At 38.5% G+C, this 27490-nt stretch overlaps 1 protein-coding gene across 2 annotated transcripts; it reads left to right on the top strand.

Moving 5' to 3' along the window:
• Nucleotides 1–7391: 7391 nt before the first annotated feature.
• Nucleotides 7392–23172, top strand: N6AMT1 (N-6 adenine-specific DNA methyltransferase 1). 2 transcript variants are annotated; one of them, XR_001114555.2, is made up of 7 exons: nucleotides 7392–7555; nucleotides 9776–9862; nucleotides 10597–10687; nucleotides 12924–13007; nucleotides 17523–17664; nucleotides 18876–19053; nucleotides 22628–23172. XR_001114555.2 is itself a non-coding variant. In XM_004092291.3 (6 exons), the coding sequence occupies exons 1-6, from the start codon at nucleotides 7422–7424 to the stop codon at nucleotides 18980–18982; spliced, it is 645 nt and encodes a 214-aa protein (XP_004092339.1). In that variant the 5' UTR covers nucleotides 7392–7421; the 3' UTR covers nucleotides 18983–19300. The 2 variants fall into 2 exon arrangements, 1 of the variants encoding a protein (XP_004092339.1); XM_004092291.3 differs by lacking the exon at nucleotides 22628–23172 and having other exon boundaries at nucleotides 18876–19300.
• Nucleotides 23173–27490: the final 4318 nt, after the last annotated feature.

Genomic DNA, 27490 nt, shown 5'->3' with positions numbered 1-27490 from the left:
TTCAGTGTGCCCATAGATGTCAGAAGGTTAAATTAGTCTCTTATATTCACTTAGGTTTGTCTCTTTACAGAATTTGACAACTAGTGGCTAAAGTTTAAACTGCTTTTAAGTTGGTATTAGTTGCACCATGTTAAGAAAATAAAATCAGTGTTGATTTGCTGTATTATTCTCCTATTGCTACTATAACAAATTATCACAAATTTATTGGCTTAAAACAACACATATTTATTATCTTACAGTTCAGGAGATCAGAAGTCTAAAACAGGTTGGCATGGTTGTGTTCCTTCAGGAGGCTCTTGGGGGAATTCATTTCCTTGCCTTTTCCAGCTTCTAGAGGTGGCCTGCATTCCTTGGCTCGGGGCCCCTTCGTCCATCTTCAAAACAAAACCAGCAGCATATCATCTTCAAATCTCTCTCTCTCTCCTCTGTTCAAACATCATATCTCCTATCTTATTTCTGACTCTCTTGCTCCCTCATAGGAGGAGCCTTCTGATGACATTGAACCCACCTGGTTAATCCAGGACAATCTCCCCACATCGAGATCCTTAATTAATCATGTGTGCAAACTCCCTTTTGCCATGTAAAGTATCATATTCACAGGTTCTGGGGATTAGGATGTGAATATCTCTGGAGGACCACAGCAGACAGAATTGTCTACCACAATGAAATAGGCTGATATGCTCAACTCAGATCTACAGGTGAGATTTTATCACAACACATCTAGTTGTGACATAGCTATGGCAAAAACTAGCTATGCCCTACATCAGTGGTCCCCAGCCTTTTAAGCACCAAGGACCAGTTTCGTGAAAGACAAGTTGTCCCTGGCCAGGAGGCAGAGGGGATAGTTTCAGGACAAAACTGTTCCACCTCAAATCATCAGGCATTAATTAGAATCTCATAAGAAGCACACCACCTACATCCCTCGCCTGCGCAGTTCACCATAGAGTTTGTGCTCTTATGAGAATCTAATGCCGCCGCTGATCTCACAGGAGGTGGAGATCAGGCAGTAATGCTCATTTACCTGCCACTCACCTCCTGCTGTGCAGCCTAGTTAGGAACAGGCCACAGACTAATACCAGTCCATGGCCCAGGGGTTTGGGACCCCTGTCCTGGGTTACTCTTTGTTTCAATCAGTATTTCATAAAAATAAAAATGTAATGTAATAAATATTACGTGCATGCTTGGCCTTTGTGTTTAATAAATGAATGTGGTGGTTTCTAGAATTTAAATATATATGCTTAGGGAAAGTCAAGATGGTAGGTATATGAGTTGAATCTGGAAAGAAAGATTCTTCAGCTGTGTATTACCTATTTTTTAAGCTGCTGTTCCGAATTTGCCAGGAAAAATCTTCACCTTCACACTCAAGTAATTAGTACCACATTTAGCATGGAGTATACTTTGTCACACGGATGTGATAAAATTCTTTTGTAAGAATTTACTCTGCTAAATACATGTGATGAAGTAAAAAACATCTTAAATCAATAAATATTTAATAAGAATATTATGAGGAAGGCACACTGCCCAGTACAAAATATACCATAACTTAAACTACAAATTTAACTTTCTTAAGAATAACGACTACTATTAAAATTTTCCTTCCTTAGCAAATCAGTGCAAGCAAACAGGTAATTTTACTTCCAAACTATTCATTGATTCCACTGGAATACTGCCCTTTAATGCTTTCTCTTCAATTTAATCTTATTTGGGGGTTCTATTTACACACTGAAAGACAAAATTGAGGCAACAATTCCAATTTTAAAACATGTGTTCCTGAACTGTCTGGACCAACATCTGAGTTTGTGCCATCCCTGTGTGCTCAGGCTCCAAGTCTCTTGTCCTTGGGAGATGGACAGATACACCTTGACTTGTGATGGGGTTATGTCACAAGAAACTAATCATAAATTGAAAATATCTTAAGTTTAAAATGCATTTAATACACCGAATCTACAGAATATCGTAGCTTAGCCTAACCTTCTTGAAACATGCGCAGAATCCTTACATTAGCCTACAGATGGGCAACATCACCTAAAAACAAAGCCTATTGCATAAAGTGTGGAATATCTCATGTAATTTTTTGAATACTATACTGAAAGTAAAAACCAGGATGACTGTATGGGTACTCCAATTACAGTTTCTACTGAATGCTTTTCACTTTTGCACCATCATAAAGTCAAAAAAGCATAAGTGGAACCATTGTTAGGTTGGGGACCATTTCTATTCCTCAGCTCATGCTGCAATAACAAAATACCATAGACTGAGTGGCTTAACAACAGACATTTATTTCCACAGTAATGGAGGCTGGAAGTCTTCATGCACCAGCATGGTTGGAGCTAGATCCCTCTTTCTGGCTTGCAGATGGCTGCCTTCTCACTGTGTCCTCACAGTGGCAGAAAGAGACACAGGAAGCTCTCTGATGCCACTTCTTTTAAGAGTACTAATCCCATCATGAGGCCATGGCCTCATGACCTCATCTAAACTTAATTTATCTCCCAAAGGCCCCATCTCCAATTACCATGACATTGGGGGTTAAGGCTTCAAAATACGAATTTTACAAGGACGTAATTCAGTCCACAGCATGGAATATGCAGGACCTAGGCAAAAAAGGGCCTCAGGATGATGGACCTAATCTGGCAAACTGGATCAAACTCAGCCCTTTAGTCATCCTCCAGCTTTCCTGGTGGCTTCTTCCAGATGCCCCAGGATGTGGGGAGAAGAGTAAATGTGATTACTGCTGAAAGCTTATTTCTCAGGTTCTCTAAATATGGGTTCAATGTACAACCCTCAAAGGGAATTTTCTACCCAAAACTGTAGCTTTGCAGCTAAACAATTATATTCTTGAAATGATGTCTTGGGGACTGAGTTTTCTTAAATAACACCTCTAAGGAGAAACCAAATGCCTAGCTAGCAAGATGACTTTCTTGCCTAATTTTACTTTTTAAAATATTTTTACTTTTCTTGAAATAGAAATAAATAGTTTAATAGAAATAAATAGAAATAAATATAAAAAAGTTTTATAAGCCAGGGAAAAAATTCACTTACCAATTCTTGAACTAAAATATCACTGTGCTGAAAAGAGAAGTAGATGATGAGTATGTATATAACACTGTCATGAAAATTCAATTCTAGAAAGACACTAAATTTCATTCATTGTTTGTCTAAAGAGAAAGTGCAAGCATAGAAATTAATGGGCAAGACGGCCAAAAAGTAACTGTTCTAGTGCTATATTCTGGATAAACGCAGTGTAATTACGATTCTTGTGAATTTCAGGAAAGCATGATTTAATACTACAGCAAGGGTGCCATTAAAATGTGGGTATTAACTTTCCAATAATTTCTAGAAATTGAAATGGAATCTATGTGGCAATAACATGACATTTTGACACCAGTGAAAATATTTTATGTAGTTATGTAAGTGATAAAAATAAATGCTTTATAAAAATGTATCCAGAAGGACTTATAACTAGGAAAAAACAATCATAATTAACAAGATTTTGTGAAGTGTGCAGCAGCCAAAGACAACTTTAGACCAGCTGAAGGTGATGAGGTCATTTCTGGTCCTAAGTTCATAGAATCTGACCACCTGTAGAGATTTTTTTTAAAGCACTTAAAAGAATTAATTTTCCAAATATGGAGAAGCTGAGAGAGTCTCCCTCTTTTACGTGACTTTCTATTGTGCCAATGTAATGGAATCAAATACACACTTCAGCTTTTTAAGCAGCTGTTCCTATGGTGCAGGAGTAAATGTGTAAACTCTACCAGTACCAGCTGGAAAAAAACATGAATCTATTATTTCCGAATGTATTATGAAGCCTAGATTTTGTTTCCAGGATAGAATGTGTCCAAAGCAACCAAATTAAGAGGAAGATTGTGAAATTATCCAGTGGATAAGGAACCATCTTGACATTTCAACTGGCTGATACAAACAAAGCTATATGGGCAGGTAACCAAGCTTCTTGTTGCATGAATTGTGCAGAGTCCACCACAATATTGAAGAGATTCTTTTTACTATTTTTAACTGAGATCATTACAGCACAAGACTCTTAACCACAGTAACGCCAAAAGAATAAGAAGCAATTTTATCAAGTATATGTCTTTTTCAACATGAACATTACTGATCTCTAATTTCATAATGTCTACTGAGGATTTCTAAGTCAAATAATAATAACTATGATGATAGTAATAACAATAGAAGATATTTCACTAAAACATGCATATCTTTTGATTCTACTTTTAAATATAATCTTAATAAAATTATATTTCTAAGTATTACCAAATAAGGACAAAAGAAGTTTTAGTGTATCATAGTGTTTTTCAAAATAAAATTGATCTTTTAGAGAAGTTTTAGGTTCACAGCAAAATTGAGTACAAAGTAGAGGGTATTCCCATCTATACCCTGCACCCTGACACACATACGTAGCCTCCCGGACTATCAGCCTCATACAAGAGAGTGGTACATTTGTTACAATAAACAAACCTACATTTATACATGTTTGTGACCCCCAATCCATAGCTTACATTAGAGTTCATTCTTGATGTTGTATATTCTATGACTTTGGACAAATGTATAATTACATGTATCCACGATTATAGTATCCTAAACAATAGTTTCATTGTTCTAAAAAATCCTCTATGTTCCATCTACTTATCTTTCACTCCTCCTTAACCCCTGGCGAGTATTGTTCTTTTTACTGCCTCTATAGTTTTGTGTTTTCCAGAATGTCATATAGTTAGAATCATACAGTATATAGCCTTTTAAGAGTGGCTTCTTTAACTTAGCAATATGCATTTAAGTTTTCCCCATGTCTCTTCATGGCTTGATAGTTCATTTCATTTTAGTTTTGAATAATATTCTGTTTTCTGGATGTACCACAGTTTATTTACCCATTCACCTAGAGAAAGACATCTTGATAGCTTCTAAATTTTGGCAATTATGAACAAAGCTGTTATAAATACCAGTGTGCAATCTGCATATACTAAAACCCAGCTCATCCACTTCTAGGTTGACACTCAGGAAACTCTTGTACAACATCAGGAGAAACTATATATAAAGAAAGTTAATCATGGCCCAGCACAGTGGCTCATGCCTGTAATCCTAGCAGTCTGGGAGGACAAGGCTGGCAGATCACATGAGGTCAGGAGTTTGAGACCAGCATGATCAACATGGTGAAACCGTCTCTACTAAAAATACAAAAATTAGCAGGGTGTGGTAGTGCGTGCCTGTAATCCCAGTTACTCGGGAGGCTAAGGCAGGAGAATCACTTGAATCTGGAAGGCGGAGGTTGCAGTGAGCCGAGATCACGCCACTGCACTCCAAGCTGGGCAACAGAGCAAGACTCCATCTAAAAAAAAAAAAAAAAAAAAAAAAAAGACAGTTAATCACCATGTTGTTCTTAATAGTGAAAACTTGAAAAGAAAATCTTTACCAGTAGACATTTATCCAACCCAGATAAAAGATATTTTAGTCTAGGCACAGTGGCTCATGCCTAGCATTTTGGGAGGCTGAGGCTGGAGGATTGCTTGAGCCCAGGAGTTTGAGACCAGCTTGGGAAACGCGGCGAGACCCTCGTCTCTACAAAAAAAAAAAAAAAAAAAAAAAAAAAAATTAAAAATTAGCCGGGAGTTACTAGGGGGGCAGAGGCACGAGAATAGCTTGAATCCGGAGGCAGAGGTTGCAGTCAGCCGAGATCGCGCCAGTGCATTCCAGCCTCGGTGACAGAGCAAGACTCCATCTCAAAAATAAAATAATCTGGGAGTGGTGGCGTGCACCTATGGTTCCAGTTCCAGCTACTCAGGAGGCTGAGGCAGGAGGCTCGCTCGAACCCAGGAGATCAAGTACAACTCTTTCTCTCTTTCTCTCTCTCTCTATATATATTTCATATTTTTACATAATAAAATTCTATATGGCAGTTAAGAGGAGTAACCTAACCATATATCAAAACATAAATCTCATATAACGTTGACTGAAAAAGAAATTTGAAAAATATGTCCAACCTAGTACCAGTTATGTAAATTTTAAAACAAATACACCATATGTTGCTTATAAAGATATGAATGTTTATAAACGTATAAATGCAAGATCCATGTTTTTACATGGATTAGATGAACATACACTAAATCCACAGGAGCCCTGGAGAGAATGTTACACAATTAAACTGAAGGCAAGTAGAGAAAGAACATCCATCTTATTTGTAATATTTTAGTTCTTGTATTTAAAAAATATTTTAAGGAAACATGAGAAAATACTGTCATTTCTGGGTTTAAAACTTGGGGTTTTGAAATTTGTAACCCAGCCGGGTGCGTTAAAGGCTCACACCTGTAATCTCAGCACTTTGGGAGCCCAAGGCGGGTGGATCACCTGCTGAAGTCAGCAGTTTGAGACCAGCCTGGCCAACATGGGGAAAACCTGTCTCTACTAAAAATACAAAAATTAGGCAGCCGTGGCTGCAGGCGCCTGTAATCCCAGCTACTCCGGAGGCTGAGGCAGGAGAACCGCTTGAACCTGGGAGGCAGAGGTTGCAGTGAGCCTAGCTCGCGCCACTGCACTCCAGCCTAGGGGATACAGCGAGACTCTGTCTCCAAAAAAATAAATACATAAGTAGAAATAAAATAAAATAAAATTTGTGACTCAAATACTTTTCTGTATTTTTATTTCTCAAATTTAAAAAACGAGCTGTAAAAATGTTTCATTGCGAAACAAATTTCAGAAATCGACTCAAAAAGAATGCAAATACTTAGTCTAATAACTTATAGATGTTCCAAAACATCAAAGATCCATTCACTCAAAAAGGCACCAAGCCCAGCCAGTTTTAAGGCTTTCTACCTAATGTTCCAGAAAGTGTCCTAACTCATATAATGAGGGTAGCGTAATCTTGGTAAAAAAACGGAGCCAGATTATTAGCCTCCCCAATTCAGCAGTGTATTAAACCGCATCATCTTGCTTAAGGTTTATAAAAAGAGCGCATTCATGATTCATCAGGAAGGCAATTTATAAATACAGTAAAAAAAGAGAAAAGTCTTCATCTTTATAGCGTAAAGCTTAAAGTTCAGCTGACAAAATAGTAAAATTTATTATGTATTTTTTCAAATCCTTGCAAACTAGGAATAAAACCGAATGTCCAAATATCATTAGAAAGAAGAAAGAACATTCACCTTAGTCAAAAACAACTCAGAATGCCCACTAGCAGGTTCTAGTTCACAGAATAAAATTTAAATGTTCCAAAGAAGAAAGCAAATGTCAATAGTCACGGATTATACAACTGTCTACTTAGCAATTTCAAGGAGAGCCACAGACAAATTTAGAATTAAGACCCAACAACACACGGGTCGCCCGGAACTCCAGCCCCACTCCAAGGCCTGCGCTTGAGGGCATGCGCATGCGCGCGCCCTGCGCACGCGCATGCGCATGGAACGCAGTGAACGACTATGGCAGGGCAGAGCTTCCCTACGCCGTTCCACGGGCACGTGGGCCGCGGCGCCTTCAGCGACGTGTACGAGCCCGCGGAGGACACGTTTCTGCTTCTGGACGCGCTCGAGGCAGCGGCTGCCGAGCTGGCAGGGTGCGAGGAGGGGAGGGGCTCTGACGGGAAAGGGTTGCGGCGTTCTGAAGAAGTGCGGTGGAGGAGGGCCGGAACGGTGACTACCACCGCCCTGAGCCGGAGGAGGCGGGGTCCACTTGCAGATGATTGACGGCCAGGACGCCGTAATTGAGAATTTTCCTGTAGATACAAGTAATGAGTGTGCCGGGGACGCATCTCCTTTGCCAGGGGGCTGCTCTGTCTCATGAGCTCCCTGACTGCTTACCATGCAAAGGCGTATCTTTTCCTGTCACCTGTTAATCTGAAGAACACATGTCCCTGAGAGAAGCGATAGTATAACACGTTTGGAAACAAAATATTCCGGAAACATTGCTTATTAATGTCAATTTTTAAAGTATTACGTATTAAAATTGCGTGGTATTGTTTGATTTACTCAGCACATAGAAAGCACCCTTAACAAACATGAAAGAAAGTTGTGTTACTGGAGTGGGGAAATATTTTTCAACCCACTGAACAGCATAATCCGTGACTATTGACATTTGCTTTCTTCTTTGGAACATTTAAATTTTATTCTGTGAACTAGAACCTGATAGTGGGCATTCTGAGTTGTTTTTGACTAACATGTGGCTACAGAGCACTTGAAATGTGGCTAGTGCTACTGAGGAACTGAATTTTTCATTTAATTGTTACCAAAAAAAAGTTACATGCAGCTAGCAGACAGTAGTCTACCCTAGCACTTTATTTAAATGGATTTGTTGAAGTGATCGCCATCGATTTTAAATTAATAGCAGAAAGAATGAATACTGACATTGTGATTTTTAAATGTAAGGAATTTGGGTTGTTAGATTTGTTTGAAGATAAGATGAACTGGGTTTTCTCAGGATGGAACAAACAGCTTTCAGGTTTCAAAGATCTATATTGTATTTATTTATCCCTCTTAAACTTGGTCATATTTTTCCACGTATAAAATGTCCCAGCTCTTATTAAGCTAGTCTTTCATTGTAGATGATGGAACTTTTGGATTTACTGGAATATACAGTGGAACAGTACTGTTTTATAACTTGTCTTTTCTTCTCAAGATAGCCCAGAAAGATTTACAAGCACAAATTGCACTGCAAAGTATGCTGTAAAAGGAGCTGATTTTGTTATAAAGTCTTGGGTTATTTCTAGTTTGGAATTCTAATTATTTATGAGACCATGATAGTTATTTTCAAAGAGAAGCCACCTGGTGAGATTCTCAGACCTTACTACCACCTAATAAAGACTTGTCAGATGTGTAGACTGGTTCCAAAAGTTTAAAACCTCTGGAGCTTGACACTGGGTAGTTGTTTTGGGAGTTCAGTGCTAAAAATTTCCCTAAATGCCATCAAGCTGATCTTTGTAATGGGGATGATTTATGCTTTTGATGCACGTATAACATTATAGAGGGCTGGCACTGTGGTTCATGCCTGTAGTCCTAACTACTTGGAAGGCTGAGGCGGGAGGATCACTTGAGCAAGCCCAGGAGTTAAAGGCTGCAGTGAGCTATGGTGGCACCACTGCACTGTAGCCTAGGTGCCAGAGCAAGAGCCTGTCTCTCAAAAAGAAACAACTTCCAAGATTATAGGCAAGAAAATAAATTTAATGGAAAGATAAAGTACAGTAGAATGAAGATTTTATAGTTAACAGCATTCTAAGATGGTTAACATTTGAAGATCAGATACTATTTTCCCAATTAGCATATAGCTGTCCAGAAAAATAATTTTTGTCCTGCTCTATTATTCGGGGACCTTTTAATCCCCTAGGATATACTGATGGCTCTATGAATGTTAGGTATTAAAAATGATAGAGGAACTTTTTTCAAAAATAAATTTTGTAATAATACAAACCTTATTTTAGGAAATACTAAGCTAGGAGCTCCTGGTGTGAAGGAATGATGTCTTTCACAGTAATATTTCCAACCCTAGATTAACATTTTTCCATACTTTTTAATGTAACTGTTTGTTGAAATTAACTGAAAGCCATGTTTGGTAATATATAACTTTTATGGACTTAAAATATATTACGTACCCAAAATATTAGTAATTTTGAGTTATGCAATATTAAGTACAAAGTAGTTGTCAGAAATTACAAATTTCTATTTTCATATATTTGCAGGTGAGTGATGATACTAGAGAAATATATATGCTAGAAATTAGCATGAGAGTTTTCTGTGAAGAGTATTTTGATTCTACTATACTAATATATATATATTTTTTTTAGAGTGGAAATATGCCTGGAAGTAGGGTCAGGGTCTGGTGTAGTGTCTGCATTCCTAGCCTCTATGATAGGCCCTCAGGCTTTGTACATGTAAGTATATCATATTCATCTAGATCTTCCACTGACAGGTTAACTATGATAACTGTAGTGAAATAATTTTTAAATAGACAGTATATATCTTATAGTATTTAAGCATAGCAAAAACTCAGATTACAAGCTGTGCTTCCCTAAAAATTATTCATGTTCAAACTGCTCCCTCATACTATGTAATTGTAGAAGCAGCATAATTTTAGATCATCTCTAAATTTGATTTCTTAGGTAAATAATTTTATATCATAAGAAATTTAAAGTTGCTTAAATTTATAGAAGATTGGAAAATGTAGAAAAGTATAGAGAAGAAAATTAAAATCACCTATAAATTTTACCATACATGGTCCAGCTGTGTTTACTTCTGTTTTTTTCATTTCCTTGTTTTTAATTTAATTTTATCTCATAAACATTTTCCTATCAAAAATTCCATTTAAATTTCATTTTTGGTGGCTGCATAGTACTCCTTCATTGGATGTATAATTTCATAAATTCCTTCAGATGTATGTGCATGTATGTGTATTCTTCTACTCTTGGACATTGTATCAATATAACAGTCTTTTTCATCAATAGAACAAATCCTCGTTCTCTTTTTCTTTGCCATTATTGAATACATTCTAATTTTTTTTTTTCTAAATCTGTTCTGTGTAGAATTAATGGAACATTCCTTGAAATTACTTAGTAACAGATTTGCCTTATGGACATAGGATATAGTTTTCTTCCATTTCTGTTTATAGGTGCACTGATATCAACCCTGAGGCAGCAGCTTGTACCCTAGAGACAGCACGCTGTAACAAAGTCCACATTCAACCAGTTATTACAGATTTGGTAAGCTAATCTTTGTCCAGTAATAATTTTCTTTTCAAATAAGGTTAAGATGCTTTAGGTCAAAGAAACTTTGGTAAGTAATTAACTTTTGACCCACTAAGCAATATACCATATGCAAAGTAAATTCTTTGTTGATGTAATCCATCTTTTCCACAATTCAAAAGGAATTTATATTAACTTATATAGATCAGCCCTCTTTCAGTCAGAAGTGATAGTGAATCCAGTTCAAACTGGCTTAAATTTAAAAAGTTAGTCTGGGTGCAGAGGCTCACACCTTTAATCCCAGTACTCTGGGATGCCGAGGTGGGATGATTGCTTGAGCCCAGGAGTTCAAGACCAGCTTGTACGGCATAGTGAGAACTCGTCTCTACAAAAAATAAAAAAAAAAAAAAATAGCTGGACATGGTTGTGCACACTTGTCGTGCCAGCTACTTGGGAGGCTGAGGTGGGAGGATCGCTTGACCCTGCGAGGTTGAGGCTGCCTTGAGCCATGATCGTGCCACTGCACTCCAGTCTGTGGAACAGAATAAGGCTCTGTCTCAAAAAAAAAAAAAATTGATGGCTTCAGCACAGCTACTTCCAGGAACTCTAAGAATGCTATAGACATCTTTTTCTTATCTCTGAACTTCTCTGTGGTGGCTTTATTCCTAGGCAGTCTTTCCCTTCATGGTAACAAGATGTTTGCATATCTGTATCTTATTTCTCAACACTTTCCCAAGGAAAGAGGCCCTTTCTATTCAGTTACTCTACAAGAGGCCCCAGAATGAGTATTATCTGGAGCAACTTGGGTTGTGTGCCTATCTCTCAACCTTTTGCTGTAGCCAAAGGAGATTTGAATATGGAGATGATTGGCTTCAACCTGGCTCATAGTTCCATCCCAGGAGCTGGGTTGGGATAAACCCTACTCAGGCCACTTAGATTGAGAATGATGGGAGGTAGAGCTTCCCTAACAAAAGTCAAGGAAATTAAATCAGAAGAAAGGGGCAGTGGGTCCTCAGTAGGTAAAAACAACAAATGACAACTGCACAACCATTGTTTTAAGAAGTTAACAGCACACATTTTCAAGTGGCAGTTTTAAATTTGTGGGTTTTTAATTTATATATGTGAAATACCTTTTTATAGGCAAAAATAATAATAGCATGCACCAGGTAGACATATGAAATACAAAATACTTCTGTGCTCCTTAACCTGCACTTTTCTTACAATGATGAGGGTAGGTAGCTTTCCTGTTTTTTTTTTTTTTTTTTTTTAATTTATAAATGATTTTATAGCTTAGAAGGAATTAAGCCAAAGAGATAAGAAATTATTTTCATATTATTAGAAGTTGTTACTGCTAATAAAAGCTAGAGTATTAAGAAAGGTACTCCAGTGATTTACATGAGATCAATGTGGTGATTTTTTTTTTAATTTTAAAAATTTCTTCCTTTCTTTCTTTTTTTTTTTTTTTTGAGACAGAGTCTCACTCTGTCGCCTAGGCTGGAGTGTAGTGGCGCAATCTTGGCTCACTTCAAACTCCGCCTCCTGGGTTCAAGCAATTATCCTGCCTCAGCCTCCCGAGTAGCTGGGATTACAGGCACCCACCACTGTGCCCAACTAGTTTTTGTATTTTTAGTAGAGACTGGGTTTCATCATGTTGGCCATGGGTTGGCCAGGCTGGTCTCGAACTCCTGACCTCGGGTGATCTGCCGGCCTCGGCCTCCCAAAGTGCTGGGATTACAGGAGTGAGCCACTGTGCCTGGCCTAAAAATTTCTTTAATGTTTCCATAATTAGTATTAAGTAAGTGTTTTTGATAGAATGGTGAAACACCAGAGATAGAAGAAATTATAGAACAGTATCCAGCAAATAATGGTAGGTATCTGTATAGATACGGGAAAAATTGTGAAAATGTTAGCAAATATAGTTGTAAACTTACATCCAAGTCTATACAGATTATACAGAATTAGAGTGCTTTCTTATTTCCTTTTCTAAAAGTGAACCCAGAATATAAATATATGTGCTGTTGAGGAGTACAGGCTTTTTAATATTCATTCTGATAGTTTAATTTCCTTATTTTTATTTAATTGCATATATTATTTTTCTGAATGAAAACATAAAAATATTTCATTTCTCTCTACAAGTGCAGCCCCTAACACGTTATTTTCCCAAAAACATGGGAGATTATTTTTAAAGATTGATTTGTCAGTTATTTAATTCAGAGTTTAATGTAAAATTCTCACTGTTATTGAATACATTTAGGTCAAAGGCTTGCTACCAAGATTGAAGGAAAAAGTTGATCTTCTGGTGTTTAATCCCCCCTATGTAGTGACTCCACCTGAAGAGGTAAAACATACAACAAAATTTAATTATTAATATTTTCAATTATTTTGTTTGTAAAATCAAATGAATATCATCCTATGACATCAGTCAGCTGCTGCTATCACAGATTACTCTGATTTTACTCCTAACTGTCAGTAATTGAGTCCTATTAAAAGACCTAGGAAAGGAACCTTAAATGATGGAAATACAAACTGTGACACATATCTGTCATTAAAAATCACATTCATATCGGGCCATGGTGTTTATATTCATATATTCGAATATATATGTGCATATATATTACATATATCCCTTATCATGAATAAAAAATTCGCAAAACAAAATGTTTTAACCAGCAAGGCGCAATGGCCCACGCCTGTAATCCCAGCACTTTGGGAGGCCGAGGCGGCAGATTACCTGAGGTTAAGGGTTCAAGACCAGCCTGGCCAACATGGTGAAACCCCGTCTCTATTAAAAATACAAAAATTAGCCGGGCCTGGTGGCACACACCTGTAATCCCAGCTATTTGGGAGGCTGTGGCAGGAGAATTGCTTGAGCCTGGGAGATGGAAGTTGCAATGAGCCATGATCGGCCACTGCACTCCAGCCTGGCTGACAGAGCGAAACTCTGTCTCGAAAAAAAAAAAAAAAAATATTTTAACCAATCTTAAATTCACATAGGAATTCCTTCTGAAAATTTCAGGTTTCCTCCTTTCACAAGTATTTCCAAAATGTGGGAGAGTGGAACCAATTATCATTTCAGATAGGGAAAACAAATAATCTTGAAATATATATATTTTTTAAAATCTTGGTAATGAAGAGGTAAACTGCATTAACATTTTCCCAGGAATTGTCAAAGTTTAATAATGGGCTAAGACTAGCTTTCCTTTAATTATTATTCTTTTTTATTCTTTGATAATTATTCTCTGGCAAGGCCGATAAACATTACATTCACCTTAACACCAAGTTGGGAAAGATCCATTTGGCTCCATTGCTACTAATGGCAGTTAAACAATGAAAGAGCTATTGCTCTGCTGACATATAAACTCATATGACAGGGAAGTCATAAGGTGAACAGCCGTTGAGGGAAATGCAGCTTCATAAAGCTCTTTAGGAAAGCACTATCCAACTAGTGGTAAGACTAATCAATGAAAAGGAGATTCTGGGAACATGGTGACCTGAATGGGTTTCCTTTCTTCATGTTTCTAGCCCTAAGCCACGTGCTTCTGAGCCTTACAGCTGCTGGGACGTATAGATGATTGAGTGCAGGCAATGCCTTGGGCTTTTTGCTGTTCCAACGGAGAGAAAACCTGTCATATTCTCATGAGCTGGGCAGTCAGCTAGAAAGCAGGATCAAAATACAACACAACAAAGATGTCTTGGAGCTTAAACGTATGTTGTACACAGTAAAATATGAGGCGGTGAATTAAAAAATGTGGTCACTGTCAAGACCTGAATCAGTGGTCTGGAAACCCAAAGAAAGAAACAGTGCACAGAGCATGAAGACACAAAGAAGAATTCACAAAGGTGAAAGAGAAGAGACTCAGAGATTAGATCCAGGAAACAATATGCAAATAATAGGAGTTTGTGTTTATAATAAGCTGTGGGTATACACTAATATATCCATAAACATGAAATAAGATGTTGTTCGTTTGTGCCAACAGCACAAATGGGGAGTTTAACCCAGGAGAAAAGTAGAGAGAATGCCAGGAAAAGGATGTCTCCAGGAGGAAAGTCTTAAAGAAAAACAGAGGAAATTATACATTTCCTAATGTGATTAACTTTGTGGAAAATTATATTGAGAAGCTTTTGATAGGTGTGGGCATAATTAGAGTCAAAAAAATTAAGCAAATGGACATAGTGAATGCCCATCAACAGCCAACTAAGATGTGATACTTTTCTCCCAGGAAATATTTTATAGCCCTTAAAAGAATGAATTAGCAGTAGAGAGGGGGTTTCACCATGTTGGCCAGGCTGGTCTTGAACTCCTGACCTCAGGTGATCTGCCTGCCTTGGCCTCCCGAAGTGCTGGGATTACAGGTGTGAGTCACCATACCCGGCCTCGATTCACTTTTAAATTTTATGTGGGGTCATAAAAACAGGGTTTTGAAACATTGAAGATGATCTGGCCATGATCTTTAATCTTCAGAATCCTTGTTGACGTCATCAGCATTGACAAGACAGGAGAGAATTTCCGTCTGATCTGTGACACCAAGGGTCGCTTTGCTGTACATTGTATTACGCCTGAGGAGGCCAAGTTCACGTTGTACAAAGTGAGAAAAACCTTTGTGGGCACAAAAGGCATCCCTCATCTGGTGACTCATGATGCTTGCACCATCTGCTATCCTGATCCCCTCATCACGGTGAATGACACCATTCAGATTGGTTTGGAGACTGGCAAGATTACTGATTTCATCAAGTTTGACACTGATAACCTGTGTATGGTGACTGGTGGTGCTAACCTGGATAGAATTGGTGTGATCCCCAACAGAGAGAGGCACGCTGGATCTTTTGACGTGATTCACCTGAAAGATACCAATGGCAACAGATTTGCCACTTGACTTTCTAACATTTTTGTTATTGGCAAGTGCAACAAACTGTGGATTTCTCTTCCCCAAGGAAAGGGTATCCACCTCACCGTTGCTGGAGAGAGAGACAAGAGACTGGCGGCCAGACAGAGCAGTGGGTGAAATGGTCCCTGGGTGACAACGTTAGATATTTGTACATAATTAAAAATAATGTGGCATGTTTAATAGCAAAAAAAAAATGAATTAGAACTATATCAAATGATATGAAGAGATTTTCATAAGGTATTGTTGAATGAGAAAAGCAAGATGTAAATAAGCGTATAGAATATATCCGGTCGTTGTAAAACATGGCAAAAAAGAAAAACCTGTGTGTGTAGAAGATAGGGCAAAGGCAGACAAACAAAACAGTAAAATCAAAAAATGGGGCTTTTTTTTCTTTATTTTTCTTCAAGCTCTGTTCGACCTGCTTTTTAAAAGCAAGAATGTGAACATTTCTTCATAAAGGTATCTGTGCACAAGGTTATAGCTATAAAGCAATTATTTTTAGTGAGGAAAATATGCTATATTAAATGAATAAATAGCTGGCATTATTGTGTGAAAATACTTTAAACTAAAATATGGACAAAAGACCCCAAAGGAAATAGGAAGAAAATAGTTGTGTTAGGGTTAAAGTAACTTCTGAGTGACATCTTCAAAACATTCTTTAATCTTGAAAATAATATACAATAGAGCAGTCATGGTGGCTCATGCCTATAACCACAACACTTTGGGAGGCTGACCTGGGAGAATCACTTGAGGCCAGAAGTTCTTGACCAGCCTGGGCAACATAGTGACAGCCTCCATTTCTAAAAAAAATTAAAAAAATTGGCTGGGTGTGGTGTCTTACACCTGTAATCCCAGCACTTTGGGAGACCGAGGCGGGGGGATCACGAGGTCAGGAGATCGAGACCATCCTGGCTAACACAGTGAAACCCTGTTTCTACTAAAAATACAAAGTTAGTCGGGCATGGTGGTGGGAGCCTGTAGTCCCAACTACTCGGGAGGCTGAGGCAGGAGGATGGCGTTAACCCGGGAGGTGGAGCTTGCAGTAGGCCGAGATCGAGCCACTGCACTCCAGCCTGGGCGATAGTGCGAGACTCTGTCTCAAAAAAAAAAATTAACCAGGCATGGTGATTTGCACCTGTAGTCCTAGATACTTGGGAAGCTGAAGTGGGAGGATCACTTGAGCCCAGGAGGTGGAAGGTGCAGTGAGCCATGATTACATGACTGCATTCCAGTCTAGGTGACAGAGCGAGACCCTGTCTCAAAAAAATATATAAAATAAAAAAAGGAAACAATATACAATGATAAGGATCTAAAGATTTTTTAATACTATATAAACTCTCACGGAGATTGTTTCTAAAATATAATTAGATTGTTAGAGTAAACATGCTTCAGTATGCCTTTATATAATATATAATAAATGGGTTCCTTAGAAAAGGTCTGTGTGTTTCACACGTTAATCTGCAAGAGGGCCAGATGCATTGGGACATTTTGAAACTTTGTTTCTGTACAGTAGGTCTCTTATAATACAAGCTCCTCCTTCTAGCTTCTTTCTATATTAAGTATAAAAGCTGCCCATGTCTCTCAATTTAAGCATTGTATTAATGGTAATAACTATTATTAAGCCCTTGATATATGCAGGGCAATGTTCTCAAAACTTTAAATATACTTCCTTATTTATTCCTAACAGTGGATAAAAAAAATTTTAATCTAATTTTTCTAATTGTACGTATGGAACTGTTCTTTTTCTAATTTTACAGATAAAGGAGGGAAGTAATTCACAAACAAGATTACTAATTTACCCAAGGTTACACACTAGAAAATGATGAAACTTATATTCAACTTTACTGCTCTTTCGTCAGCAGTGGAATGCAATATATATACTTGTTTGGTGATATTACTTGTCAGAAAGATTCGGTTTGTGATCTAAATCAAACTTAAAAGAAAACGTTCTTTCTAATTGTTCACAGGTAGGAAGTCACGGAATAGAGGCAGCTTGGGCTGGTGGCAGAAATGGTCGGGAAGTCATGGACAGGTTTTTTCCCCTGGTTCCAGATCTCCTTTCACCAAGAGGGTTATTCTATTTAGTTACCATTAAAGAGAACAACCCAGGTAATACAGACCAATTTATTGTTTAAGCATTTATGTTGCTGAAATCAAAAGTTAATAATGTAAAATGCTATAATTTATAAGATAACCTGGCATGTTAGTGAATCACTTAAAACAATTAATCACTGACAATAGCTAATACGGGCATAAATTCATGTTGAAAGAGAAAAGAGGTTTTCAGAGGTAAATTTTTCCGATTTTAAAAAGTATTGTCTTCTCTTTTCCCCATTTATAACCTAATATTTAAGTACAGAAATCTGTAATGTTTTCTTCTAACACCTCACCCTCAGTATTATGAATTTTCTCTCTACCCTCTAGTCTTCATGCCCTTGACAATTGCGCTGTACTCTTTAGTTTGTCTGGAGTTTTATCATGAAAGCTATTTTATTGTATAGATTTTTATATCTTTGTTTTCAGATTGCTTTATAACTAAATTGACCATAATCTTTCTTCTCTTTTTCTGTACACTCAAGTTTGATTTTTAGCTTATACTAAAAATCCTCAGCCCTTCAAATCACGATTGCTAGTTTTCTCTTGCCTGCCTTTCTTTTCTTTTCTCTTTTTTCTTTTTTCTTTTCTTTTCTTCCCTCCCTCCCTCCCTCCCTTCCTTCCTTCTTTCCTTCCTTCCTTTCTTTTTCTTTCCCTCTCCTCTCCTCTCTTCTCTGTCCATCCATCCTTCCTTCCTTGTTTCTTTCTCTCTCTCTCTCTTTCTTTTTTTCTTCATTTTCTTAGTTTAGTCTTCTTAGTTTTATTTATTTATAAGGAAGGTTTTCTTTTTTCAATATGCCTGAAAGAAATAAGCTACTTCTTTCACGCTCACTGTGCAATGTCACTATTCAGTTTGTCCACACCTTCATTGGCTTTTGTCATCCAAAGAGAAAGACATAGGGCAGAGATTGGAGCCAATCAGCTAAAAAACTGATCACTTGCTATAATAACAACAACAATTAATGTTTCCACTGAGCCAAAAGTAGGCTGTGACTGCAGAGCAAGCCATTCATTCTAAGTAGAATCACCAGGAACACTTTGAAAATACAAAGTGCTCCCATTTAGCTGAAGACCAAGTTCACTTTAATAGACATTTATTTGATATACATTGTTTTGTCAGATGAATACAATTTATAAATCATCTGTGTTTAACTTATTAAATTGCTTATTGATCATGCATACTACCAAATGGCTTAATGGATTTTACCTTTTGATTTTTATTTTAGAAGAAATTTTGAAAATAATGAAGACAAAAGGACTGCAAGGAACCACTGCACTTTCCAGACAAGCAGGCCAAGAAACTCTTTCAGTCCTCAAGTTCACCAAGTCCTAGCATACAACGTGTGAAGAGCTACTGGAAACTGAATGCATTTAGCATATTTTGAGACTGAAGTCATTCATTAGGTAACAAGGAATTTTATCAGAAATTTGTCATTAAAAGAAGGTGGAAAGGTGGAACATTCCCTTTCAGTCAGGCCTATAGAATTACTTGCACAAGTACAAGTAAATATGTGTATTATGTTTATAATTTGCATTTAAATATAAAAATTATATATGAAATATTTATTTTGGCATTATGTGGTAAGGCAACGGAATTGATCTGGCAAATGTCTTTTTCTTCATACCAGTCCATAAAGGCAGTTTGCTTTCAGATGGCAGGGCCAGCAATACACCTTCATTGTCGTATCTCCGGTGTATATCAACTCTCCAACTCTATGTCATAATTCAGTTCATGGGGATCTTGATTACCTTTCCCTTCCACAAAATATTACACTGATTCGTTATATTGATGACATTATGCTGATCTGACCTAGTGAGCAAGAAGTAGGAACTACACTAGACTTAGTGGAAAGATATTTGCATCAGAGAGTAGGAAATAAATATGACTACAATTCAAGGACCTTCTACCTTAGTGAAATTGATAGGGATCCAGTGACATGGGGCATGTTGGGCTATTTCTTCTAAGGTGAAGGATAAGTACTTGCATCTTGCTGCTCTTACAACCAAGAAAGAGGCACAATACTTAGTGGGCCTCTTTGGGTTTTGGAGGCAACATTTTCCAATTTCATTATGTTACTCCAGCCCATTTACCAATTGACTCAAAAAGCTGCTAGTTTTGAGTAGGGCTCAGAACAAGAAAAGTGTCTGCAACAGGTCCAGGCTGCTGTGCAAGCTGCTCTGCCACTTGGGTCATATGATCCAGCAGATCCAGTGGTGTTAGTGGCAGTGGCGGATAGGGATGCTGTTTGAAGCTTCTGGGAGGTCCCTATAGGTGAATCTTGGTTTAGGATTTTAGAGCAAAGCCCTGCCATTACCAACAAATAACTAGTCTTTTTTTGAGAAACAGCTCTTGGCCTGTTACTGGGCCTTAGTAGAGACTGATACTTAATGAGTCACCAAGTTACCATGCAACCTGAGCTGCCCATCATGAACTGGATGTTATCTGAGCCACCAACGCACAAAGTTGGATATACACAGCAACACTCCGTCATCAATGGAAATGGTATACACATGATTGGGCCTGAGCAGGCCCTGAAGGCACAAGGAAGTTACATGAAGAAGTAGGCCAAATTTCCATAGTCCCCACTTCTGCTACCTGCCTTCTCTCTTCCAGCCTGCATCTGTGGCTTCATGGGGACTTCCCCACGATCAGCTGACAGAGAAAGAGAAGACTTAGGCCTGGTTTACAGAGGGTTCTGTATGATATGCAGGTACCACCCTAAAGTGGATAGCTGCAGCACTACAGCTCGCCTCTGGGCTACCTTGAAGGGCAGTGGTGAAGGGAAATCCTCCCAGTGGACAGAACTTTGAGCAGTCCCCCTAGTTGACTTTGCTTAGAAGGAAAAATGGCCAGATATTCAACTATATGCCAATTCATAGGTTGTGGCCAGTGGTTTGGCTGGATGGTCAGGGAGTTCAACATAACTGGAAAATTGATGACAAAGAAATTTGGAGATGAAGTATGTGGATAGGCACTGAATGGGCAAAAAGGGTGAAGATATTTGTGCCCCATGTGAATGCTCACCAAAGGGTTAGCAAAGAAGGGTTTTAATAAAGTAGACAAGATAACCTGTTCTGTGGATACTAGTAGGCCTCTTTCTCCAGCCACCCCTGTCATCACCCAATTGTTTCATGAACAAAGTAGCCATGTAACAAGAATAGAGGTTATGCATGGGCTCAGCAACGTGGACTTTTACTCACCAAGGCTGACCTGGCCAAGGCTATCTCTGAGTGCCCAGTCTGCCAGCAGCAGAGACCAACACTGAGCCCTTGATATGACACCATTCCCCAGAGTCATCAGTCAGTTGCCTAGTGGCAGGTTAATTACATTGATCCACCTCCATCGTTGAAGGGATAGTGTTTTGTCCTTACTGAGACAGAACTTACTCTGGATACAGATTCGCTTTCCCTTCATGCAATGCTTCTACTAAAACTACCATCCATGGACTTACAGAATGTCTAATCTATGGCCATGGTATTCCACACAGCATTACAAGAAACTCAGTTCACAGCAAAAGTGTGGCAGTGGGCCCATGCTCATGGAATTAACTGGTCTTACCATGTTCCCTACTATCCTGAATCAACTGGCCACATAGAGCAGTGAAATGGCATTTTGAAGACAGTAGTAGCACCAGCTATATACCAGTGCCTTGTAGGGCTGGCACAAGGTTCTCTGGAAGGCTGCCTACACTCTGAATCAACATCCAGTATATGGTACATTTCTCTTATGACTGGGATTCACAGGTCCAGGAATCAAGGGGTCAAAATAGGAGGGACACCATTCACTATTAGCCCTAGTGACCCACTAGCAAAATTTTTGCTTCCTGTTCCCATGACTTATGCACTGCCGGGCTAGAGGTCTTACATAGGGTGGAATGTTTTCCACTGAGAGATACAATCATGATTTAATTGAACTGGAAGTTTAAGACTGCTCCTCAGCCATTTGGGGCTTCTCATGCCTCTAACTCAATAGACAAATGAGTTACAGTGCTGGCTGGGTGATTGTACCTGACTACCAAGTAGAAACTGGACTACCCCTGAATGGTGGTAAGGAAAAGTATGTTGGGAATACACAAGATTCCTTAGGGCATCTCCTAGTGTTACCATGCCCTGTGATTAAGGTCAATGGAAAACTACAGCCTAATTCAGACAGGACCACTAATGATCCAGACCTTTCAGGAATGAAGGTTTGGGTCACCACCGGGTAAGTACCATGACCAGATGAGGTGCTTGCTGAAGGCAAAGGGAATACAGAATAAATGGTGGAATAAATACTAGCTTTGATCATATGACCAGTTACAGAAACACAGACTGTGATTGTCATAAGTATGTCCTCCATATTTTGCTGTAACTACATTTTGTGTGTACGTAGCTTTGTTTTCTTTCTTCGCATTTCCTTATTCTGTAACATAAGATGCATTGATTTTATAGCATAGTGTTTAAATATTGTTAATTTTTTTAACTGGCTCCAATGTTCAACCTTGATTAATTTTACATCATAGTATTTAAGTTATGAGATATCAAGGAGAGAGTAAACATCACATGAAGACTTTACCTCCTCTTCTGGGAAATGGGTTAGTGTGTTTCTGGTGGAATACTGGATTGTTAATCGTGTTAGATGGAATTATGACCTTGTTGTTGTCTTTATGTGGCAGTTAAGTATGGTTTAAGGAGATGTGTATGGGTGCCAAGTTGACAAGGGTAGACTTGTGATGGTTAATTTTATATGTCAACTTGAATAGGCCACAGGGTGCCAGATATCTGTTTAAACATTATTCTGAAGTGTCTTGAGTGTGTTTACAGAGGAGATTTGCATTTGAACCGGGGGACTCAGTAAAGGAGATAGCCATCCCCAAGGTGGGTGGACATCATCCAATTTGTTGAGGGCATAAATAAAAGGCAGAGGAAGGAAGAATTCACCCCCTTTTTTTTTCCTGCCTCATTGTTTGAGCTGTGACATCTCATCTTCTGTCCTCAGATGGATTTACATCACTGGCTCCCCTGGTTCTCACGCCTTTGGATTCAGACTGAATTATACCACAGGCCTTCCTGGGTCTCCAGCTTATAGATGACAGATCATGGGACCTCTTAGCCTCCATAATCATGTAAGCCACTTTCTTGTAGTACTGGTAAAAGATATATTAGACCAATCTATAAAACAGATAGCTATGAAAGAGAAGGGCGACAGGCACAAGCCTAGGCAAATAGGGAAGGGTCCTCGGAAAGCCTCTGACTTGCCCAGGTCATTGTACACAGGTGGCTTGCCTGAACATGCCCACTGTGAAAAATTCCATTTCTCAACACATGTGCAGTAAGGGAAATAAATCAATGTGGCTCAGACTAAGCACCCACACATGGGGTGGAGCCACGAGGAGTTTGCGCCTTATGCAGGGGAGAAGCCATGCCTCTTCAGCTCGTGTGTGGTGGCCTGGCATTCAATTTGTGAAGTGTGAAACCTGCATGAAGGACCCCTCTTTTTGTGGAGAGCTTTCCTTTTGCCTAATAAGTTCTGCCCTCCTCGCCTTTCAGTGTGTACGCGTGCCTAATTTTTTCTGGTCATGTGATAACCCAAATTTAACTGAACTAAGGAGCAAAAAATCCTGCATCAGCTACATTAATAGCTGATTGTACAGGATTGAGTAGTGTCCCCCCAACAAAATTCGTGTCCAACTGAAACCTGTGAATATGCTCCTATTTGGAATTAGGGACTTTGCAGATGTAATCAAGTTAAGACAAGGTTGTACTGGATTAGGGTGGGCCCTAAATCCAGTATCACTTGTGTCCTTGTAAGAACAGGAAAATCTGAACACAGAAACAGAGACATAGGGCCATATGAAGACAGAGGCAGGGGTTGGAGTGATGAGTCAACGAGTAAAGGAATGCCAGGGGTTGCTAGCAACTACCAGAGGCTAGAAGAGGCAGGCAAGGATTCTTCCTTCAAGCCTTCAGAGGGAGCATGGTCCAGCCCACACCTTTATTTCAGACACCTAGGCTCAAGAACTGTGAGAGAATGCGTTTGTTTTACAACAAACAGTTACCCAGTTGGTGGCACTGTTACAGTAGCTCTCAGAAATTAATACGCTGGGTACAAAATTAAAAGCATGATTAGGAATAGACATGGACACTGATATGGTTTGGATTTGTGTCCCCACTCAAATCTCATGTTGAATTTTAATCCCCTAGTATTGGAGGAGGGGCATGGTGAGAGGTGATTGGATCATGGGCGCAGACTTGCTCCTTGCTGTTCTCATGATAGTGAGTTCTTAACGAGATCTGGTTGTTTAAAAGTGTGTAGCACTCCCTCTTCGCTCTCTTCCTCCTCCTCCAACCATGTGGACGTGCCTCCTTCCTCTTCGCCTTGTGCCATGATTTTAAGCTTCCTGAGGCCTCCCCAGCCATGCTTCCTGTACAGCCCGTGGAACCGTGAGCCAATTAAACTTCTTTTCTTTACCCAGTCTCAGGTAATTCTTTATAGCAATGTGAGAACAGACTAATACTACACTAAAGAATGATAAAGGTTTACACTTTACTAAAATTGTGTCCAGTAGATACAATTTTAAACTTTAATCCAACTAGGAAAATTGCTTCATACAATGTAAAATAAAGAAAAATACAAGAATAAATTTGCAAATTGATCATACAGGAGGATTTCAAATCGTCTGTCTCAATTAGTACTACACCAAGGAGACCAAAAAGGCAAAGAGGAGATTTGAAAAATAGCAGTGAGTTTGATATCATAGACTAATCTAGAACTCTGAAACTAACAATCAGGGAATGCATATTCTTTCTCAAGCACTTATGGGATGTTTACAAACATAATTACATATTAGACCAAAAGTAAGTCCCTATAAAATTCAAAGAATCAATATGATATAGCTAATCTTCTCTGACTATAAAGTGTTTAGGTTATAAATTGATAACAAAAATAAAATTTTAAAGTCCCCATACATTTACAAAATTTAAAACATGCTTCTGAACAATTCATATGTCAAGGAAGAAATAATGACATTTTAGGCTGGGCGCGATGGCTCACGCCTGTAATCCCAGCATTTTGGGAAGCTGAGGCAGGCAGATCACCTGAGGTCAGGAGTTTGTGACCAGCCTGGCCAACAGGATGAAACCCCATCTTTACTAAAAATAAAAAAATCAGCTGAGCGTGGTGGCATGCACCTGTAATCCCATCTACTCGGGAGGTTGAGGCAGGAGAATTGCTTGAGATTGAGAGGCTGGTATGGCAGTGAGCTGAGATCATGCCATTGCACTCCAGCCTGGGCAACAAGAGCAAGACTCCGTCTCAAAAAAAAAAGAAATGACATTTTGAAAATTACTGAACAGAGGGTGAACCCTAATATAAACTGTGAACTTTAGTTAGTAATAGTGTATCAATATTGGTTCATCAGTTGTAACAGAGGTACCACACTAATGCAAGGTGCAAATAACTGGGGGGAACTGTGTTTGTGTTTGTGCAGTCAGGGAGAGGAGGTTTGTGCAAAGTCCGTACTTTTTTTTGTTTTTTAACCTGTGTCTACAACAAAACTCTCTGTACTTCCATATCAGTTTTCCTGTAGAGCTAAAACTGTTCTAAACAATATTTGAAAGGTCTTTTAGTATAAGAGAAAACCAAAACAAAGCAAACAAACAAAAAGGCAACAACATAATGATAAACAAAAAATTCAGGCTAGTGCTAACCGGTTGGATGAGAGGAGGTAAGGATGACTGGGAGAAAGGCTAGAGGAGAACCAGGCACCCAGATAAACAGCATAAAGGGACTGGCAGTGTTCCAGTTCCGAAGTTGGCCAGAGAGTTTCTTGGGTATACATTTTATTATTTTAAATTCATGTGAACTGGGCCACGATCTTACAGTCTATGTCATTCTCATGTGCAGAGGTTCAACTGGTGTACCAAGTTCTTTATTAGTGACACACTAAAAATTTATTGCTTATGCATTTTATAATCTAATGTGCTTTGTCCAGGGCATAGAAAGTGTTCTGTTCCATTTAGTCATTCGGAGACTCAGGATCCCTCTGTTTTGTGCCACCATCACATTCAGCCTGTAACCTCTAAGTCAGCATGGATATGGAAAAAAGAGGAAGATCATGCATGAGGGATTTTTGAGCCAGTCCTGGAAGTAGCATAAGTGACTTCAAATTCCAGTGGCCAGGGCTCATTCAGATGGTTCCAATATAGTTGAACTGTATGCCCAAGAAGAAGTGATTCTTATAATTCTTTCCCCTAAATAATTGTGTTAGACAAAACCTTGATAACAAAACCAGATAAGGGTTACATAAGAAAGGAAAGTGACAGGCCAACCACATTCACATAAAGGAAAAAAAGAATAAAACTTCAACAAACTAAATCTAGCAGTATATATAAAACAGATGATACACTATGACCAAGTTGAGTTTATCCCAGGAATGTACCCACGGTTTAATAGAAAAATCTATAAATTCCATTTACCATTCTAATAGGTTAAAGGGAAGAAAAATAACACATTATCACCTCAACAGATGTGGATGTACATTTGTTGAAATTCAATACACTTGGCAAACTAGGAAGAGAAGGAATTTTCTTAACCCAACATGTTCTGTATACAAAAAAACTGTGGCAAATATTCTGAAAGTAGAAATACTGGAAGCATTCCCTATAAAAATCAGAAACGAGAAAATTGCCACCTCTTACCACTCCTATTCAACATTTTCACTGGAAGTCCTAGCCAGCAAAATAAGAAAAGAAAAAAAAAATGAAAGGGAAAAGGATAGGAAAATATGAACAAAATTGTCATCATTAACAGATGATATTATTTACCAAGAAAACATTTAAAAAACCACTGACTTATTATAATAAGAGGGCTTAGGAAAGTGGTTGCCTGTAATAACAATATTCAGAAGTCATTTGTATTTCTATACGTTAGTCCCCCAAAGCAGGAAAATGTATTTTAATAATACCACTAAAAATGATAAATAAGGCATCATGGAATAAATATAACGTGTACAGGACTAACATGCAATTTGATTAAAATACTTTTTTGTTTTTTGAGACAAGGTCTTGCACTGTCACCCAGGCTGGAGTGCAGTGGCATGAACTTGGCTCACTGTAACCTCCACCCCACAAGCTTAGGCAATCCTCTTACCTCAGCCTCTTGAGTTTCTGGGACCACAGGTGTGCGCCACCACAACCAGCTAATTTTTCGTATTTTTAGTAGAGACGGGGGTCTCACCATGTTGCCCAGGCTGGTCTTGAACGCCTGAGCTCAAGCAATCCTCCCACTTCGGCCTCCCAAAGTGCTGAGATTACAGGCATGAGCCACCACGCACAGCCTAAAAGATATTTTAAATACCTAAGTAAATGGAAAATTATTTTATGTTTGTGACTAGGAAGACTCACTGTTATAAAGATACCAATTGTTCCTATACTTACAGTAAAATTCCAGTCAAAATCTCAAAAGTGTTTTTCTTAAAACCTGAACAAATGACCAAGAACAGCCTAGACACTCCCAGATAATAGGAGGAGCATGAGAGAGCTTGAACTACTCAGATGCCAAATACTTATTACTAAACAACAGTCATTAAGACAGTTTTATATTGACCCAAAGATAAATAACCTGAAACAGAATGGAAAGTCCATAAAGAAACATGTACATATATAGAAATGTGTATATGATGAAATGGAACTGCAGAACAAATGGAATAGTACTGTATAAGTGATTATACACAAAGGGAAACAATGAAATTAGATTCTTACCTCACACCATATACAAAAGTCCACTAAAATGGATTAAGTTGTAAATAAAAAGGTTGAATTTTAAATTTGGAAAAAATATAGGAGAATATTTTTATGACAA

Source organism: Nomascus leucogenys, chromosome 25 (genome assembly GCF_006542625.1).
Source record: "Nomascus leucogenys isolate Asia chromosome 25, Asia_NLE_v1, whole genome shotgun sequence".
Classification (NCBI taxonomy): domain Eukaryota; kingdom Metazoa; phylum Chordata; class Mammalia; order Primates; family Hylobatidae; genus Nomascus; species Nomascus leucogenys.
Note: the sequence above shows the minus strand (reverse complement) of the source record. Positions and strands in the feature narration are given on the sequence as shown.